Raw genomic sequence first — 20,427 nt, 5'->3', positions numbered from 1 at the left:
AAAGTTATAAAAATTGTTTGAAAATATAAATTAGTGAAATCCTCCGTAGTGTTTGCCGTGACCTGCAGCTGCGGCTCCGGCAGCCGCAGCGTTCGATTGAGCTAAATGAGCCGCGGCGGAGGCTTTTTCTGCCGCCGCTTCAGTCTGTTGCAAATCAGCTATACAATTCTGAAGCTGAGAAGACAACTGACTAATACGTTGTTTGGCTTCGACGACCATTGCGTGTTGCGCGGCTGCAGCTTGAGCTGCGTCTCTAGCTGCCCGACTGGCTTGTTGGGCTCCTTCTTGGGCTGCTGTTACTGCCGCTGTTAACGAATTCAGTTGAGATTGGGCTTGGTGGGCGGTACTTTCGGCAGCTTGGGCTGTAGCTTGGGTTTGTTGATATAAAGCTACTTCACCTTGAAGCTGTTGTTGGGCTTCGACTAACTGTCTCTTCAAATTACTAGCCAGAGCTCGTTTACCTACTAAAGCGGCTTGAGCGGCTTGCGCGGCCTAAAACATATTATTGAGTACAAATATTTATTAATTTAATAGATTATATCGGTTTACCCCTTGAGCAGCACTGGCTAAACTGCTTTTTATTCCGAAAGCAGCTTGACTTCCAGCTGTATGTTGACTTTGTACTGCATTATTAGCTTGTAAAGCTGAGTTATGTGCGAGACTAGCTAATTCAGCACCAGTAGCTTTACCGGTGTCGTAGTCAACGTGTCCATGATCTTCATTTCCATTGTAGTGACTATAAGACGTGTAAGAACTTTCTGGAAACGGATCAAAAACTGCGGTTTCTTTCTTATGTTTCACAGCAGAAGTACATACTGTTATCACAATAGCAATCACCATACAAATCTTGATCATTTTCACTGGAAAATCAATAAAAAAGATCTAGTTACGTATCATGATAATAAGTAAATGAATATGACCAAATGGTCCAATTTGTTGGTGGAAGGATTCCTCATAATACCTCCTGACAGAGTTACAAAGTACTGATTTCAAAAGGCTCTATAAGAACTGGCTGGAACTAGCTGGAATCTAGCTTCAGAAGTGGCGTGGTCCGAAAGGTCTCAAGGAGGAAGGAATCTTCATGATGCCCCTTGGAAGAGCTAGTTGGACGTAGTTAAGATCGAACTACTTAAGTGACAGGTTTCGAAAGGATTCACAGCGGAAATCATCCTCCTGGGAAGCACTATAAGAGCTGGCTGGAACTAGCTGGAATCTAACTGCAGAAGTGGCATGGTTCGAAAGGTCTCAAGCAAGAAGGAATCTTCAAGATGCCCCTTGAAAGGGCTGGCTGGACCTAGTTAAGATCGAACTACTTAAGTGACAGGTTTCGAAAGGACCCACAGCGCAAACCATCCTTCTGGGAAGCACTATAAGAGCTGGCTGGAACTAGCTGGAATCTAACTGCAGAAGTGGCATGGTTCGAAAGGTCTCAAGCAAGAAGGAATCTTCAAGATACTCCTTGAAAGGGCTGGCTGGACCTAGTTAAGATCGAACTACTTAAGTGACAGGTTCCGAAAGGACCCACAGCGCAAACCATCCTTCTGGGAAGCACTATAAGAGCTGGCTGGAACTAGCTGGAATCTAACTGCAGAAGTGGCATGGTTCAAAAGGTCTCAAGCAAGAAGGAATCTTCAAGATGCCCCTTGAAAGGGCTGGCTGGACCTAGTTAAGATCGAACTACTTAAGTGACAGGTTTCGAAAGGACCCACAGCGCAAACCATCCTTCTGGGAAGCACTATAAGAGCTGGCTGGAACTAGCTGGAATCTAACTGCAGAAGTGGCGTGGTTCGAAAGGTCTCAAGCAAGAAGGAATCTTCAAGATACTCCTTGAAAGGGCTGGCTGGACCTAGTTAAGATCGAACTACTTAAGTGACAGGTTTCGAAAGGACCCACAGCGGAAACCATCCTCCTGGGAAGCACTATAAGAACTAGCTGGAATCTAACTGCAGAAGTGGCATGGTTCGAAAGGTCTCAAGCAAGAAGGAATCTTCAAGTTGCCCCTTGAAAGGGCTGGCTGGACCTAGTTAAGATCGAACTACTTAAGTGACAGGTTTCGAAAGGACCCACAGCGCAAACCATCCTTCTGGGAAGCACTATAAGAGCTGGCTTGAACTAGCTGGAATCTAACTGCAGAAGTGGCATGGTTCGAAAGGTCTCAAGCAAGAAGGAATCTTCAAGATACTCCTTGAAAAGGCTGGCTGGACCTAGTTAAGATCGAACTACTTAAGTGACAGGTTCCGAAAGGACCCACAGCGCAAACCATCCTTCTGGGAAGCACTATAAGAGCTGGCTGGAACTAGCTGGAATCTAACTGCAGAAGTGGCATGGTTCGAAAGGTCTCAAGCAAGAAGGAATCTTCAAGATACTCCTTGAAAGGGCTGGCTGGACCTAGTTAAGATCGAACTACTTAAGTGACAGGTTTCGAAAGGACCCACAGCGGAAACCATCCTCCTGGGAAGCACTATAAGAGCTGGCTGGAACTAGCTGGAATCTAACTGCAGAAGTGGCATGGTTCGAAAGGTCTCAAGCAAGAAGGAATCTTCAAGATGCCCCTTGAAAGGGCTGGCTGGACCTAGTTAAGATCGAACTACTTAAGTGACAGGTTTCGAAAGGACCCACAGCGCAAACCATCCTTCTGGGAAGCACTATAAGAGCTGGCTGGAACTAGCTGGAATCTAACTGCAGAAGTGGCGTGGTTCGAAAGGTCTCAAGCAAGAAGGAATCTTCAAGATACTCCTTGAAAGGGCTGGCTGGACCTAGTTAAGATCGAACTACTTAAGTGACAGGTTTCGAAAGGACCCACAGCGGAAACCATCCTCCTGGGAAGCACTATAAGAACTAGCTGGAATCTAACTGCAGAAGTGGCATGGTTCGAAAGGTCTCAAGCAAGAAGGAATCTTCAAGTTGCCCCTTGAAAGGGCTGGCTGGACCTAGTTAAGATCGAACTACTTAAGTGACAGGTTTCGAAAGGACCCACAGCGCAAACCATCCTTCTGGGAAGCACTATAAGAGCTGGCTTGAACTAGCTGGAATCTAACTGCAGAAGTGGCATGGTTCGAAAGGTCTCAAGCAAGAAGGAATCTTCAAGATACTCCTTGAAAAGGCTGGCTGGACCTAGTTAAGATCGAACTACTTAAGTGACAGGTTCCGAAAGGACCCACAGCGCAAACCATCCTTCTGGGAAGCACTATAAGAGCTGGCTGGAACTAGCTGGAATCTAACTGCAGAAGTGGCATGGTTCGAAAGGTCTCAAGCAAGAAGGAATCTTCAAGATACTCCTTGAAAGGGCTGGCTGGACCTAGTTAAGATCGAACTACTTAAGTGACAGGTTTCGAAAGGACCCACAGCGGAAACCATCCTCCTGGGAAGCACTATAAGAGCTGGCTGGAACTAGCTGGAATCTAACTGCAGAAGTGGCATGGTTCGAAAGGTCTCAAGCAAGAAGGAATCTTCAAGATGCCCCTTGAAAGGGCTGGCTGGACCTAGTTAAGATCGAACTACTTAAGTGACAGGTTCCGAAAGGACCCACAGCGCAAACCATCCTTCTGGGAAGCACTATAAGAGCTGGCTGGAACTAGCTGGAATCTAACTGCAGAAGTGGCGTGGTCCGAAAGGTCTCAAGCAAGAAGGAATCTTCAAGATGCCCCTTGAAAGGGCTGGCTGAACCTAGTTAAGATCGAACTACTTAAGTGACAGGTTCCGAAAGGACCCACAGCGCAAACCATCCTCCTGGGAAGCACTATAAGAGCTGGCTGGAACTAGCTGGAATCTAACTGCAGAAGTGGCGTGGTCCGAAAGGTCTCAAGGACGAAGGAATCTTCATGATGCCCCTTGAAAGAGCTAGTTGGACCCAGTTAAGATCGAACTACTTAGGTGACAGGTTCCGAAAGGACTCACAGCGGAAAGCATCCTCCTGGAAAGCACTAGAGGTGGCTGGAGTTATTTAAGAATAAAGTGCAGAGATGACATGGTCCGAAAGGACTCACGGTGATGCTTCCTGGCAGGACGGTATTGCATAGTTCGATCACCTATCAGAAGACGATTCTGGAAGAATGCAGAAAGGCGGTAAACCTTCTCTAGGGACTTAGAGGCAATGAAATTGACGACGAAGTGAAAAAGGTTGAACTTCTAAACAGACATAGCTTCAAACGGCTACAGATAGTTGGTGGAGGAGAGTTCTGGTTGACCCATTGACAGGAATCGGTTATAATAGGTTAAAGAAAGCAATCAAGTCAAGATCTTATGACTCCAGTGGCACCCGGAAGACTCTCCAGTTCTGGAGAGCCTTCTTGGCGTATGGCGAGGGCGATGATGATATTGAAAATGAAAGAGGGTAAACGAACCAAGTTGAAGTACAACCACTAACTGTCACATCGTAAAACTAACCTCTAATACTTCATATAATGTGCTACGTTGATTAACAGAAGGCAATTGACAATGTAGTAAAAGATACATTATTTAAAGGTTACTCACCAAAAAGTTGAATCTACTTCGGTTTGTAGTATTTGGAGGATGAAAGGAGACTGATTCAACTTAGAAAACGAGATTTATTTATACAAAAATCCAATGCAAGAGGGGTTTTCCCATTTATTAGATCCAATTTATTGGTATGAAATTAATGGAACACGAATTGTGCATTCTCTTGGTCAACGACTGTTGATTTTCAGTTGTATTATTAAATAGTTTGTTAGAAGACGTTACGGTGATTTTTTTTTGTTAAAATCGCGCGTGAATAATCAGGACAACGGTAAGTACGAATCACGACTCGTTTTTGTATGAATTTTGCGTCAAAATTTATTAAAAAAATGGGTTGAACGACATCATAAACATTTCTAGTCGATCTATTTTGACTATGAGACGTAATTTTCGTCATTTTCTGCGTCTAGTTCTTGAAGAGGTCGTGGGGAATGTTAAAGTGTACGAAAGAGCTCAAAAAAACTTCGATCTTCAACGTGAAACTCGTCTTGGTGGATCAATAGTTCAAAAAGTCTATGAAACTATTCAAAAAATTGATTGCTACTTTGCTAAATCATCCCCAAACTTACAACAGCAACGAATTCATTAATCTTGGTGGTGTTTGAAGATGTTCAAGTGATTTTTTGGGTCAATATGTATTAAAATTATTATTATTTCACACCGATAGTCATTCGAGTGGACTGCGCGTGATGAACCGACTCTTAAATCGTGGACAGAAGCAAAAGTCATTAGACAAGGTTATGGCACCAGAATTTTGGGATGCCCATGGTATAATATCAATCGATTAGCTTAAAAAACGTGAAAACCATGAGCAGCGACCATAATTTAGATTTTTTGGAGCCTTGGAAGGAATAAAACGGCCATATTTGAAGAAGAAGAATATGGTACTTCATGCACTCGTTCCAAATCAATGAAGTCCATCATATTTTCCAAATTTAGCTCCCAGCGACTTTCTCCTGTACTTTTAGCTAAACAGTATGCCCGCTGGACTAGAATTTTACGTCAATGAAAAGGTTAACGCCGAAGATGAAGCCTATTTTGAACACGGAATAGCAAACTCTACGAGGGAGTCATGTCCCTACCTTTTAGACGTGAAAGTTGATTTGGACTCATGGAGAGGACTCAGAGGAAATGGAATTGTCCACGACCAAACAAAACTGGGAGATACTTAATCGCTGATAGGGAATGAAGCTACTAGAAAGGGAAAATATGTCTCTAGTTATATGGCTGCAGACAAACCAAGATCATCATAGATGAGGCAAAAGAACTAAGTAAACGTTGGGCAAAAGTCCTGTCATGTCTTGACCAGCTTTCATCAGTATGAGGTGAAAAATCCTTCGGTTTGATGTTATGGAAGAATCCTTGGACCTAGAGAGGAAATGAGCAGACAAAACTGGAAGACATTCAACTGCTGATGGAGCCCGAAGCTCCTGAAGGAACATCATAAGATACTAGAAAGGGAAAACATGGTTATAGGCTGTAGGCAAATCAAAACCTCCATAGATGAAGCATAGGAACTGAGTTTACGTGGGGCTAAGGCTTGATGTTATGGAAGAACTCCTGGATCTGGGGGCTTATAGGAAATGAAACTGCCGACGATCGGACGAAGCTGGGAGACACTTAACCGCTGATAGGGACTGAAGCTACTAGAAAGGGAAAACATGGCTTTAGTTATATGGCTGCAGACAAACCAAGATCATCACAGATAAGGCAAAAGAACTAAGTAAACGTTGGGCAAAAGTCCTGTCGTGTCTTGTCCGGCTTTCATCGGTATGAGGCCAAAAATCCTTCGGTTTGATGTTATGGAAGAATCCTTGGACCTAGGGAGGAAATGAGCAGACAAAACTGGAAGACAATCAACTGCTGATGGGGCTCGAAGCTCCTGAAGGAACATCATAAGATACTAGAAAGGGAAAACATGGTTATAGGCTGTAGGCAAATCAAAACCTCCATAGATGAAGCATAGGAACTGAGTTTACGTGGGGCTAAGACTTGATGTTATGGAAGAACTCCTGGATCTAGGGGCTTATAGGAAAGCTGGGGACTGAAGCTACCAGAAAGGGAAAATATGTCTCTAGTTATATGGCTGCAGACAAACAAGATCATCACAGATAAGGCAAAAGAACTAAGTAAACGTTGGGCAAAAGTCCTATCGTGTCTTGTCCGGCTTTCATCGGTATGAGGCCAAAAATCCTTCGGTTTGATGTGATGGAAGAATCCTTGGACCTAGGGAGGAAATGAGCAGACAAAACTGGAAGACAATCAACTGCTGATGGGGCTCGAAGCTCCTGAAGGAACATCATAAGATACTAGAAAGGGAAAACATGGTTATAGGCTGTAGGCAAATCAAAACCTCCATAGATGAAGCATAGGAACTGAGTTTACGTGGGGCTAAGGCTTGATGTTATGGAAGAACTCCTGGATCTAGGGGCTTATAGGAAAGCTGGGGACTGAAGCTACCAGAAAGGGAAAATATGTCTCTAGTTATATGGCTGCAGACAAACAAGATCATCACAGATAAGGCAAAAGAACTAAGTAAACGTTGGGCAAAAGTCCTGTCGTGTCTTGTCCGGCTTTCATCGGTATGAGGCCAAAAATCCTTCGGTTTGATGTTATGGAAGAATCCTTGGACCTAGGGAGGAAATGAGCAGACAAAACTGGAAGACATTCAACTGCTGATGGGGCTCGAAGCTCCTGAAGGAACATCATAAGATACTAGAAAGGGAAAACATGGTTATAGGCTGTAGGCAAATCAAAACCTCCATAGATGAAGCATAGGAACTGAGTTTACGTGGGGCTAAGGCTTGATGTTATGGAAGAACTCCTGGATCTGGGGGCTTATAGGAAATGAAACTGCCGACGATCGGACGAAGCTGGGAGACACTTAACCGCTGATAGGGACTGAAGCTACTAGAAAGGGAAAACATGGCTTTAGTTATATGGCTGCAGACAAACCAAGATCATCACAGATAAGGCAAAAGAACTAAGTAAACGTTGGGCAAAAGTCCTGTCGTGTCTTGTCCGGCTTTCATCGGTATGAGGCCAAAAATCCTTCGGTTTGATGTTATGGAAGAATCCTTGGACCTAGGGAGGAAATGAGCAGACAAAACTGGAAGACATTCAACTGCTGATGGGGCTCGAAGCTCCTGAAGGAACATCATAAGATACTAGAAAGGGAAAACATGGTTATAGGCTGTAGGCAAATCAAAACCTCCATAGATGAAGCATAGGAACTGAGTTTACGTGGGGCTAAGACTTGATGTTATGGAAGAACTCCTGGATCTAGGGGCTTATAGGAAAGCTGGGGACTGAAGCTACCAGAAAGGGAAAATATGTCTCTAGTTATATGGCTGCAGACAAACAAGATCATCACAGATAAGGCAAAAGAACTAAGTAAACGTTGGGCAAAAGTCCTATCGTGTCTTGTCCGGCTTTCATCGGTATGAGGCCAAAAATCCTTCGGTTTGATGTGATGGAAGAATCCTTGGACCTAGGGAGGAAATGAGCAGACAAAACTGGAAGACAATCAACTGCTGATGGGGCTCGAAGCTCCTGAAGGAACATCATAAGATACTAGAAAGGGAAAACATGGTTATAGGCTGTAGGCAAATCAAAACCTCCATAGATGAAGCATAGGAACTGAGTTTACGTGGGGCTAAGGCTTGATGTTATGGAAGAACTCCTGGATCTAGGGGCTTATAGGAAAGCTGGGGACTGAAGCTACCAGAAAGGGAAAATATGTCTCTAGTTATATGGCTGCAGACAAACAAGATCATCACAGATAAGGCAAAAGAACTAAGTAAACGTTGGGCAAAAGTCCTGTCGTGTCTTGTCCGGCTTTCATCGGTATGAGGCCAAAAATCCTTCGGTTTGATGTTATGGAAGAATCCTTGGACCTAGGGAGGAAATGAGCAGACAAAACTGGAAGACATTCAACTGCTGATGGGGCTCGAAGCTCCTGAAGGAACATCATAAGATACTAGAAAGGGAAAACATGGTTATAGGCTGTAGGCAAATCAAAACCTCCATAGATGAAGCATAGGAACTGAGTTTACGTGGGGCTAAGGCTTGATGTTATGGAAGAATTCCTGGATCTGGGGGCTTATAGGAAATGAAAGTGCCGACGATCGGACGAAGCTGGGAGACACTTAACCGCTGATAGGGACCGAAGCTACTAGAAAGGGAAAACATGGCTTTAGTTATATGGCTGCAGACAAACCAAGATCATTATAGATGGGGCAAAATAACTAAGTATACGTTGGGCAAAAGTCCTGTCATGTCTTGTCCGGGTTTCATCGGTATGAGGCCAAAAATCCTTCGGTTTGATGTTATGGAAGAATCCTTGGACCTAAAGAGGAAATGAGCAGACAAAACTGGAAGACATTCAACTGCTGATGGAGCCCGAAGCTCCTGAATGAACATCATAAGATACTAGAAAGGAAAAACATGGTTATAGGCTGTAGACAAACCAAAACCTCCATAGATGAAGCATAGGAACTGAGTTTACGTGGGGCTAAGACTTGATGTTATGGAAGAATTCCTGGATCTGGGGGCTTATAGGAAATGAAACTGCCGACGATCGGACGAAGCTGGGAGACACTTAACCGCTGATAGGGACTGAAGCTACTAGAAAGGGAAAACATGGCTTTAGTTATATGGCTGCATACAAACCAAAATCATCATAGATGAGGCAAAAGAACTAAGTAAACGTTGGGTAAAAGTCCTGTCATGTCTTGACCAGCTTTCATCAGTATGAGGTGAAAAATCCTTCGGTTTGATGTTATGGAAGAATCCTTGGACCTAGAGAGGAAATGAGCAGACAAAACTGGAAGACATTCAACTGCTGATGGAGCCCGAAGCTCCTGAAGGAACATCATAAGATACTAGAAAGGGAAAACATGGTTATAGGCTGTAGGCAAATCAAAACCTCCATAGATGAAGCATAGGAACTGAGTTTACGTGGGGCTAAGGCTTGATGTTATGGAAGAATTCCTGGATCTGGGGGCTTATAGGAAATGAAACTGCCGACGATCGGACGAAGCTGGGAGACACTTAACCGCTGATAGGGACTGAAGCTACTAGAAAGGGAAAACATGGCTTTAGTTATATGGCTGCATACAAACCAAAATCATCATAGATGAGGCAAAAGAACTAAGTAAACGTTGGGTAAAAGTCCTGTCATGTCTTGACCAGCTTTCATCAGTATGAGGTGAAAAATCCTTCGGTTTGATGTTATGGAAGAATCCTTGGACCTAGAGAGGAAATGAGCAGACAAAACTGGAAGACATTCAACTGCTGATGGAGCCCGAAGCTCCTGAAGGAACATCATAAGATACTAGAAAGGGAAAACATGGTTATAGGCTGTAGACAAACCAAAACCTCCATAGATGAAGCATAGGAACTGAGTTTACGTGGGGCTAAGGCTTGATGTTATGGAAGAATTCCTGGATCTGGGGGCTTATAGGAAATGAAAGTGCCTAGTTTTATCGCTGCAGATGAACCAAAACCTTCATAGAAGAAGCAAAATAACTGAATATAAGTAGAGAAAAAAATCCTGTCATAACTTCGACATATATCGTCGAGGTTTCATTAGAATGGGGAGAAAAATCCTTTGACTTGATGTTAAGGAAGAATCTTCCTTCAAAGGTAACGAATTTTGAAGAGCAAAGACAATTATTAAAGAAAAGGCTTTCTTAGTATACAGAAATCATTCCATACGACAAATATATTTACTAAACTTTTCCTTGTTTTCTCTAATTATCCTAATTTCTCCATATTTATCAGTTTTCTTTATATTTAAACCATTACATAAGATTTACGACGAATTTTGGCAGATAGTATGGAAAATTTAGCGTCAAATCTTTCAAAGATATTTATTGATTGGTAAAAAATTTATTAGGTATGTTAGAACCAATTTTACGCTTGCAGCAAACACCAAAAGTTGTATATTTACATGGTTTATACCAAAAATATTTTCACGTTTATTAAATTTCGAAATTTTTTATTTATATTAAACCTCAATCAGCAATTTGATGTATTCATCCACTCTACAGTCCCGATTTAGTATCTTAGACTTCTTTTTATCATCCTACACAACGGAGTCTGATATCTTGGAGCTACTTTAGTCGTTTTTCAGTCTCTGAAGAGGGAAAATCGGTTATCGAAATTAGTAAAACAGAAAAATATCAGTTGATGCTTTTTATTAAAAAAAAATTCAATACAAAAATCCTAAGGAATAAAAGTCGCAGCACTAATGATGATAGTCGTATCCTCCGTAATTCTTTCCGTGGGCGGCGGCCGCAGCCCCCGCAGCAGCTGCGTTGGATTGAGCCAGATGCGCCGAAGCGGCCGCTTTTTGAGCTGCCTGTTCGGTTTGATGCAAATCGGCCAAACAATTCTGAAGTTGGGCGGAGATCTGGTTGATGCGTTGCTTAGCTTCGACCACCATAGCGTGCTGGGCGGCGGCAGCTTGCGCGGCTTCACCAGCAGCTTGACTAGCTTGCTGGGCTCCAGCTTGAGCAGCAGTCACTGCGGCCGTTAAAGCGTTCAATTGAGATTGGGCTTGGTGGGCGGTATTTTCGGCAGCTTGAGCCGTGGCTTGGGTTTGTTGATATAAAGCTACTTCACCTTGGAGCTGTTGTTGGGCTTCGTACAATTGTCTCTTCAAATTACTAGCCAGAGCTTGTTTACCTACTAAAGCGGCTTGTGCGGCTTGCGCGGCCTAAAACATATTATTGAGTACAAATATTTATTAATTTAATAGATTATATCGGTTTACCCCTTGAGCAGCACTGGCTAAACTGCTTTTTATTCCGAAAGCAGCTTGACTTCCAGCTGTATGTTGACTTTGTACTGCATTATTAGCTTGTAAAGCTGAGTTATGTGCGAGACTGGCTAATTCAGCACCAGTAGCTTTTCCGGTGTCGTAGTCTACGTGACCGTGTCCGTGACCTCCCAGATTATTATCATCGAAGTGACTGTAGGAAACGTAGGAACCTTCTGGATACGGTTCAAGAACTACGGGTTCTTTTTTATGCTTTACAGTTCCTGAAGAAACTGTTGAAACTAGAATAAAAGATAAACAATAAGTAGTTGTAATATTTTGTATATATGCAGACAACTTGTGGAGGTGATGATTGGTTGGCATGATCTTTGGGTTCCTAGTTAACTTAGTGGACCTTCTGAAAGGTTCCAATTGAAATTCTCGAAAGCTTCTCGACTCTAACACGTTTAATTTCACAAAGTAGTGCTTACACAACGAAGACTTGGCTTGCAGGTTATTTTTCCTACATCCACAAGTAATTGTCCACAATGTGTGCAACATGAAGATGGTTTTTGGTTAAAAAGGCAGTAAGCGCACAGTAATTCCATAACTGGAGCAGTAAATAAGTGAAATCAGAAGCTTGGGCTTTGGTTATACTTAAAATGGGTTATGGACTCATTGATGGTGTTGCTGAACCCAATAAAACCAGAGAATCAACTTCGTGGTTGTCTTAATAACCAGGGATGATATTTCCCTTATTGTTTCTTATAAAATGTTCGTAATTTCGAATTTATATGCTTGAGATTAAGTCTACGAAGAAGTTGGTTTGTTCGGATCCTAAAGATCATCTTCATGGTGTTGTAGAATGGAATGAAATTATTTTTTTTAATTAATACTTACAAGCAAATGCGAGAACGGCGAAAAACTTGAACATGTTCACTAGAAGCAGAAAAAAAACTGTCAGAATTCGATATAAAATGAATTTTTTAAAATGAAATTTTTAAACGCGATTTACCAGCTATTGAAAATATCACAAATTTTATATAATCGTTAAAAGGTTCCTCGGAATATCAAATATTATCATCGATTTTTATGTACGAGAAAATTAAATGATTCAAGATTTTGTTCTATCGCCAAAAGTGAAACTGTCGGTTCATTTCTCGTCGAAACTTATATCACGGAAATGTTCGTTGACTAATCTCTTTATCATGTCACTTTTTAGATGTTTTTTTTTTCAATTTTTGATACTATGAATTAGTTTCTAAATATTTTATCGTTAAAAAAATCAAAATCATATCCTTATTATCATTCCACGAAACAAACAACTTTGTATTTTTCAATTTTTTGGTAAATAAATTCATAATATTGATCCTATCAAGTAATTTTTTTGATCTATCGAAACACGATGTCTCTAGATGTTGTTTTATCACCAAAAGTGAAACTGTCGGTTCATTTCTCGTCGAAACTTATATCACGGAAATGTTCGTTGACTAATCTCTTTATCATGTCACTTTTTAGATGTTTTTTTTCAATTTTTGACACTATGAATTAGTTGCTAAATATTTTATCATTAAAAAAATCAAAATCATATCCTTATTATCATTCCACGAAACAAACAACTTTGTATTTTTCAATTTTTTGGTAAATAAATTCATAATATTGATCCTATCAAGTAATTTTTTTGATCTATCGAAACACGATGTCTCTAGATGTTGTTTTATCACCAAAAGTGAAACTGTCGGTTCATTTCTCGTCGAAACTTATATCACGGAAATGTTCGTTGACCAATATCTTTATCATGTCACTTTTTCGATGTTTTTTTTTCAATTTTTGATACTATGAATTAGTTTCTAAATATTTTATCGTTAAAAAAATCAAAATCATATCCTTATTATCATTCCACGAAACAAACAACTTTGTATTTTTCAATTTTTTGGTAAATAAATTCATAATATTGATCCTATCAAGTAATTTTTTTGATCTATCGAAACACGATGTCTCTAGATGTTGTTTTATCACCAAAAGTGAAACTGTCGGTTCATTTCTCGTCGAAACTTATATCACGGAAATGTTCGTTGACTAATCTCTTTATCATGTCACTTTTTAGATGTTTTTTTTCAATTTTTGACACTATGAATTAGTTGCTAAATATTTTATCATTAAAAAAATCAAAATCATATCCTTATTATCATTCCACGAAACAAACAACTTTGTATTTTTCAATTTTTTGGTAAATAAATTCATAATATTGATCCTATCAAGTAATTTTTTTGATCTATCGAAACACGATGTCTCTAGATGTTGTTTTATCACCAAAAGTGAAACTGTCGGTTCATTTCTCGTCGAAACTTATATCACGGAAATGTTCGTTGACTAATCTCTTTATCATGTCACTTTTTAGATGTTTTTTTTCAATTTTTGACACTATGAATTAGTTGCTAAATATTTTATCATTAAAAAAATCAAAATCATATCCTTATTATCATTCCACGAAACAAACAACTTTGTATTTTTCAATTTTTTGGTAAATAAATTCATAATATTGATCCTATCAAGTAATTTTTTTGATCTATCGAAACACGATGTCTCTAGATGTTGTTTTATCACCAAAAGTGAAACTGTCGGTTCATTTCTCGTCGAAACTTATATCACGGAAATGTTTGTTGACCAATATCTTTATCATGTCACTTTTTCGATGTTTTTTTTTCAATTTTTGATACTATGAATTAGTTTCTAAATATTTTATCGTTAAAAAAATCAAAATCATAGCCTCAATATGTCACTTAGTAATTTTTTGATCTCGAAATAAATTTTTTAACGTACTTACTTAGTTGGTTCTCAGTGTATCTTAGGAGGAGGATGGTGAAGAGACTGACGACTCCATCAGAGCGCCGTTATTTATACTAAAGCGTAAAATTGTTTTATTTGGAGGGGCTCAACTCAATTGCTGTTACTTTATTATTCCGATCTTAAATGTGACAATTTTTAATTATAAATCTGCCGGTAACTTAATTCAAACATACAGGATCTAATAAATATGAATTGTGAAAGGAAATTATGACTTTTTCTCAGTATAAAAGGGTTTACGTCTTACCTGAGGGTTTTTGCGCTCGAAATTTATGAATTTAATATCTTAATTGTTTATAGAACGAATTTGAATTCAAATATAAAAACCCAATGTCATAAACTACAAAATTTACGAGGGTTGTACGATCTAACAAAGAAACAAACCAGAATTGTTTATTTTTTCAATAAAACTTTGAGGTTAGGAATGTTTAGCTTCATTTTTTCCAAAATTTCTCCGTAAAATTTATAAACACACCAATCGTGGATTGTTTCAACAATTTAAATCCTTAGGGTTTGAAAATTACTGAAAATTCGAATCGAAAAACGTCGTTCAATGGAATCGATCAGTATTCTGCGCGCTTTTTCCATGACCTACGATAAATCACTATATAGTATCAGTCGTCTGAACAATGGTTTCGAATTTTCTATAACCAACGATGATTCATGATGAAAAGTTCGCTGTATTTAGTTCGGAGCGAGTCGCAATACAGTGGTTAGGTACCGAGTAAATATAGAATGATATCGATCATAAAAAGCCGATTGGAAACTGATTTTTTTAATTATCTACTTCGAAATAAAATGACTGAAGAAAAAATGCTCTGGGCCCGAAGGAAAATGTATCGTTAAAAGTTTCCCCACGGGCCAGTACGGTCCTATCATAATTTTTTGCATTTTTCATTTGAAATAAATGTTTTCGTTATAACAAAAACAAAATTCCGTTTGCTTTCTTATCCTTTGAACAATTATTTATCCTTTTACGAGGTCTGGTTATTAACTAGTTGTGAACCCAAATTATAAAATGTTATATCTCGAATGATAAAAACGATATCGAGATACGGTTTTCGCTATTTTAATGATAATTTATTTTCCTTTTGGAAAACCTACTTCTAAAATATGAAATAACGCGCTTATTTATTTTTTTTATTTCAAATTTTCAAATAAACCATTTAGTTGTGGATACAAATTATAAAATGTTATATCTCGAATGAGAAAAACGATATCGAGATACGGTTTTCGCTATTTTAATGATAATTTATTTCACTTTTGAAAAACCTACTTCTAAAACATGAAATAACGCGCTTATTTATTTTTTTTATTTCAAATTTTCAAATAAACCATTTAGTTGTGGATACAAATTATAAAATGTTATATCTCGAATGAGAAAAACGATATCGAGATACGGTTTTCGCTATTTTAATGATAATTTATTTCACTTTTGAAAAACCTACTTCTAAAACATGAAATAACGCGTTTATTTATTTTTTTTTATTTCAAATTTTCAAATAAACCATTTAGTTGTGGATACAAATTATAAAATGTTATATCTCGAATGAGAAAAACGATATCGAGATGCAGTTTTCGCTATTTTAATGATAATTTATTTCACTTTTGAAAAACCTACTTCTAAAACATGAAATAACGCGTTTATTTATTTTTTTTTATTTCAAATTATCAAATAAACCATCTAGTTGTGGATACAAATTATAAAATGTTATATCTCGAATGAGAAAAACGATATCGAGATACGGTTTTCGCTATTTCAATGATAATTTATTTTACTTTTGAAAAACCTACTTCTAAAACATGAAATGACGCGTTTATTTATTTTTTTTTATTTCAAATTATCAAATAAACCATCTAGTTGTGGACCCAAATTATAAAATGTTATATCTCGAATGAGGAAAACGATATCGAGATACGGTTTTCGCTATTTCAATGATAATTTATTTTACTTTTGAAAAACCTACTTCTAAAACATGAAATGACGCGTTTATTTATTTTTTTTTATTTCAAATTATCAAATAAACCATCTAGTTGTGGACCCAAATTATAAAATGTTATATCTCGAATGAGGAAAACGATATCGAGATGCAGTTTTCGCTATTTTAATGATAATTTATTTCACTTTTGAAAAACCTACTTCTAAAATATGAAATAACGCGCTTATTTATTTTTTTTATTTCAAATTTTCAAATAAACCATTTAGTTGTGGATACAAATTATAAAATGTTATATCTCGAATGAGAAAAACGATATCGAGATACGGTTTTCGCTATTTTAATGATAATTTATTTCACTTTTGAAAAACCTACTTCTAAAACATGAAATAACGCGTTTATTTATTTTTTTTTTATTTCAAATTATCAAATAAACCATCTAGTTGTGGATACAAATTATAAAATGTTATATCTCGAATGAGAAAAACGATATCGAGATACGGTTTTCGCTATTTCAATGATAATTTATTTTACTTTTGAAAAACCTACTTCTAAAACATGAAATGACGCGTTTATTTATTTTTTTTTATTTCAAATTATCAAATAAACCATCTAGTTGTGGACCCAAATTATAAAATGTTATATCTCGAATGAGGAAAACGATATCGAGATGCAGTTTTCGCTATTTTAATGATAATTTATTTAACTTTTGAAAAACCTACTTCTAAAACATGAAATAACGCGTTTATTTATTTTTTTTTTATTTCAAATTATCAAATAAACCATCTAGTTGTGGATACAAATTATAAAATGTTATATCTCGAATGAGAAAAACGATATCGAGATACGGTTTTCGCTATTTCAATGATAATTTATTTTACTTTTGAAAAACCCACTTCTAAAACATGAAATGACGCGTTTATTTATTTTTTTTTATTTCAAATTATCAAATAAACCATCTAGTTGTGGACCCAAATTATAAAATGTTATATCTCGAATGAGGAAAACGATATCGAGATGCAGTTTTCGCTATTTTAATGATAATTTATTTAACTTTTGAAAAACCTACTTCTAAAACATGAAATAACGCGTTTATTTATTTTTTTTTTATTTCAAATTATCAAATAAACCATCTAGTTGTGGATACAAATTATAAAATGTTATATCTCGAATGAGAAAAACGATATCGAGATACGGTTTTCGCTATTTTAATGATAATTTATTTCACTTTTGAAAAACCTACTTCTAAAACATGAAATAACGCGTTTATTTATTTTTTTTTTATTTCAAATTATCAAATAAACCATCTAGTTGTGGATACAAATTATAAAATGTTATATCTCGAATGAGAAAAACGATATCGAGATACGGTTTTCGCTATTTCAATGATAATTTATTTTACTTTTGAAAAACCTACTTCTAAAACATGAAATGACGCGTTTATTTATTTTTTTTTATTTCAAATTATCAAATAAACCATCTAGTTGTGGACCCAAATTATAAAATGTTATATCTCGAATGAGGAAAACGATATCGAGATGCAGTTTTCGCTATTTTAATGATAATTTATTTAACTTTTGAAAAACCTACTTCTAAAACATGAAATAACGCGTTTATTTATTTTTTTTTTATTTCAAATTATCAAATAAACCATCTAGTTGTGGATACAAATTATAAAATGTTATATCTCGAATGAGAAAAACGATATCGAGATACGGTTTTCGCTATTTCAATGATAATTTATTTTACTTTTGAAAAACCCACTTCTAAAACATGAAATGACGCGTTTATTTATTTTTTTTTATTTCAAATTATCAAATAAACCATCTAGTTGTGGACCCAAATTATAAAATGTTATATCTCGAATGAGGAAAACGATATCGAGATGCAGTTTTCGCTATTTTAATGATAATTTATTTAACTTTTGAAAAACCTACTTCTAAAACATGAAATAACGCGTTTATTTATTTTTTTTTTATTTCAAATTATCAAATAAACCATCTAGTTGTGGATACAAATTATAAAATGTTATATCTCGAATGAGAAAAACGATATCGAGATACGGTTTTCGCTATTTCAATGATAATTTATTTTACTTTTGAAAAACCCACTTCTAAAACATGAAATGACGCGTTTATTTATTTTTTTTTATTTCAAATTATCAAATAAACCATCTAGTTGTGGACCCAAATTATAAAATGTTATATCTCGAATGAGGAAAACGATATCGAGATGCAGTTTTCGCTATTTTAATGATAATTTATTTAACTTTTGAAAAACCTACTTCTAAAACATGAAATAACGCGTTTATTTATTTTTTTTTTATTTCAAATTATCAAATAAACCATCTAGTTGTGGATACAAATTATAAAATGTTATATCTCGAATGAGAAAAACGATATCGAGATACGGTTTTCGCTATTTCAATGATAATTTATTTTACTTTTGAAAAACCCACTTCTAAAACATGAAATGACGCGTTTATTTATTTTTTTTTATTTCAAATTATCAAATAAACCATCTAGTTGTGGACCCAAATTATAAAATGTTATATCTCGAATGAGGAAAACGATATCGAGATGCAGTTTTCGCTATTTTAATGATAATTTATTTAACTTTTGAAAAACCTACTTCTAAAACATGAAATAACGCGTTTATTTATTTTTTTTTTATTTCAAATTATCAAATAAACCATCTAGTTGTGGATACAAATTATAAAATGTTATATCTCGAATGAGAAAAACGATATCGAGATACGGTTTTCGCTATTTCAATGATAATTTATTTTACTTTTGAAAAACCCACTTCTAAAACATGAAATGACGCGTTTATTTATTTTTTTTTATTTCAAATTATCAAATAAACCATCTAGTTGTGGACCCAAATTATAAAATGTTATATCTCGAATGAGGAAAACGATATCGAGATGCAGTTTTCGCTATTTTAATGATAATTTATTTAACTTTTGAAAAACCTACTTCTAAAACATGAAATAACGCGTTTATTTATTTTTTTTATTTCAAATTTTCAAATAAACCATCTAGTTGTGGACCCAAATTATAAAATGTTATATCTCGAATGAGAAAAACGATATCGAGATACGGTTTTCGCTATTTTAATGATAATTTATTTCACTTTTGAAAAACCTACTTCTAAAACATTGGAAATAACGCCCCCATATATTTTTTTTTGTTTCAAATTTTCATATAAACCATCTAGTGGTATACTTATAATTTTTTTCCTGCAGTCGTGATACAAACTGTTTTCGAGATATGGCCGACGGCAGTTTTCGATATTCCGCCCTGTATATTAATTTTTCCACTTTTTTTGAGCTATGAACAAGCAAACAACGAGAATTATGACCTACATTACCAACAGTTAAATAATATTTTATTTTTGAAATTATAAAATTGTTTTGATGATTCCGTTCGATTTTAATTATATAAATAAAAATGGAATAAACTTTTTCTGCTACCGGCTAAATTAATTTGAAATAAAATTTATTTATCTACTTATAACTTTCACGCGCTTGTTTTTGCTTTTGATTCGTAGTGTAAAAGTTCGTGACTTTACGCTTTAATGCCGTTTCGTTCGAAAAATTTTGCGAATTTAAAAATAATCACGACCGTTTACGGACTAATTATAATCTAAGATTATTAACTTTTCTTATTTTTTGAAAATTTCAACTATTTCAATACTGCAGACATTCAACTCAAAATTGTGTCTTTAATGCAGCTCCGATTTTCTTAAAAATTCAGAATCAAACTCATCTTACCCTCCATATCAAAATCTGCACCCCTGCAAGGTGTACAAACTGTTTTTAAGGGGTGAAAATCACCCCTTATTGAAAAATACCAATATTATAGTTTTTCCTACTTTTTTTCAATTCAAACGTTTCTCGTTTATGCAGCATAAATATCTTAAGATATTGTATAATAAAAAAATTATAAATTTTGAAGTATCAACCCTTAAAAATCGTTAAAAACTACCCTTCTGATGAGAATAATATAGGAACAAATCTTTTAAATATTTAAAACATCGCAATTTCATTTTTAATGTGAAAAATTCATAGAATTTCAATAAAATTTAATTGGTTATTAATTTTTACTGTTCAACCCTTAAAAACTACCCCTTTTTCAGAGAATGGAATAAAAATAAATCTAATTATTGCCAATTATTAGATTTCTTTTTTGTATTAAAGTTTCTTGACTTTACTTGAAGTAATTTTTCATTGCCTCTACCCTGTCAACCCTTAAGAACCACCCTTTTGAGAAAAAATTAAAAAAAAATTGTATGTAAAAACTGTTAATGTTTTGATTTTGATTTTTTTCGGTATTCAAGAGTATTTTCCAAACACGAAGTGATTTTTCATTCTCAACACCCTGACACCCCCTTAAAAACCAC

General features: G+C 36.2%; 2 protein-coding genes across 2 annotated transcripts; both read right to left on the bottom strand.

Moving 5' to 3' along the window:
• Positions 1-30: 30 nt before the first annotated feature.
• LOC130443384 (E3 ubiquitin-protein ligase RING2 homolog spat-3-like) lies at positions 31-855 on the bottom strand. Its single transcript, XM_056777957.1, has 2 exons — positions 550-855; positions 31-492 (listed from the first exon to the last, which is right to left on the bottom strand). Exons 1-2 carry the CDS (start codon positions 853-855, stop codon positions 31-33), a joined length of 768 nt encoding a protein of 255 aa, XP_056633935.1.
• Positions 856-10,668: 9,813 nt separating this feature from the next.
• LOC130442899 (uncharacterized) lies at positions 10,669-14,085 on the bottom strand. Its single transcript, XM_056777293.1, has 4 exons — positions 14,067-14,085; positions 12,140-12,178; positions 11,255-11,541; positions 10,669-11,197 (listed from the first exon to the last, which is right to left on the bottom strand). Coding segments are annotated over exons 1-4 (798 nt in total). The 5' UTR covers positions 14,068-14,085; the 3' UTR covers positions 10,669-10,726.
• Positions 14,086-20,427: the final 6,342 nt, after the last annotated feature.

The sequence above is a fragment of the Diorhabda sublineata genome, chromosome 4 (genome assembly GCF_026230105.1).
Source record: "Diorhabda sublineata isolate icDioSubl1.1 chromosome 4, icDioSubl1.1, whole genome shotgun sequence".
NCBI classification, from domain to species: domain Eukaryota; kingdom Metazoa; phylum Arthropoda; class Insecta; order Coleoptera; family Chrysomelidae; genus Diorhabda; species Diorhabda sublineata.
Note: the sequence above shows the minus strand (reverse complement) of the source record. Positions and strands in the feature narration are given on the sequence as shown.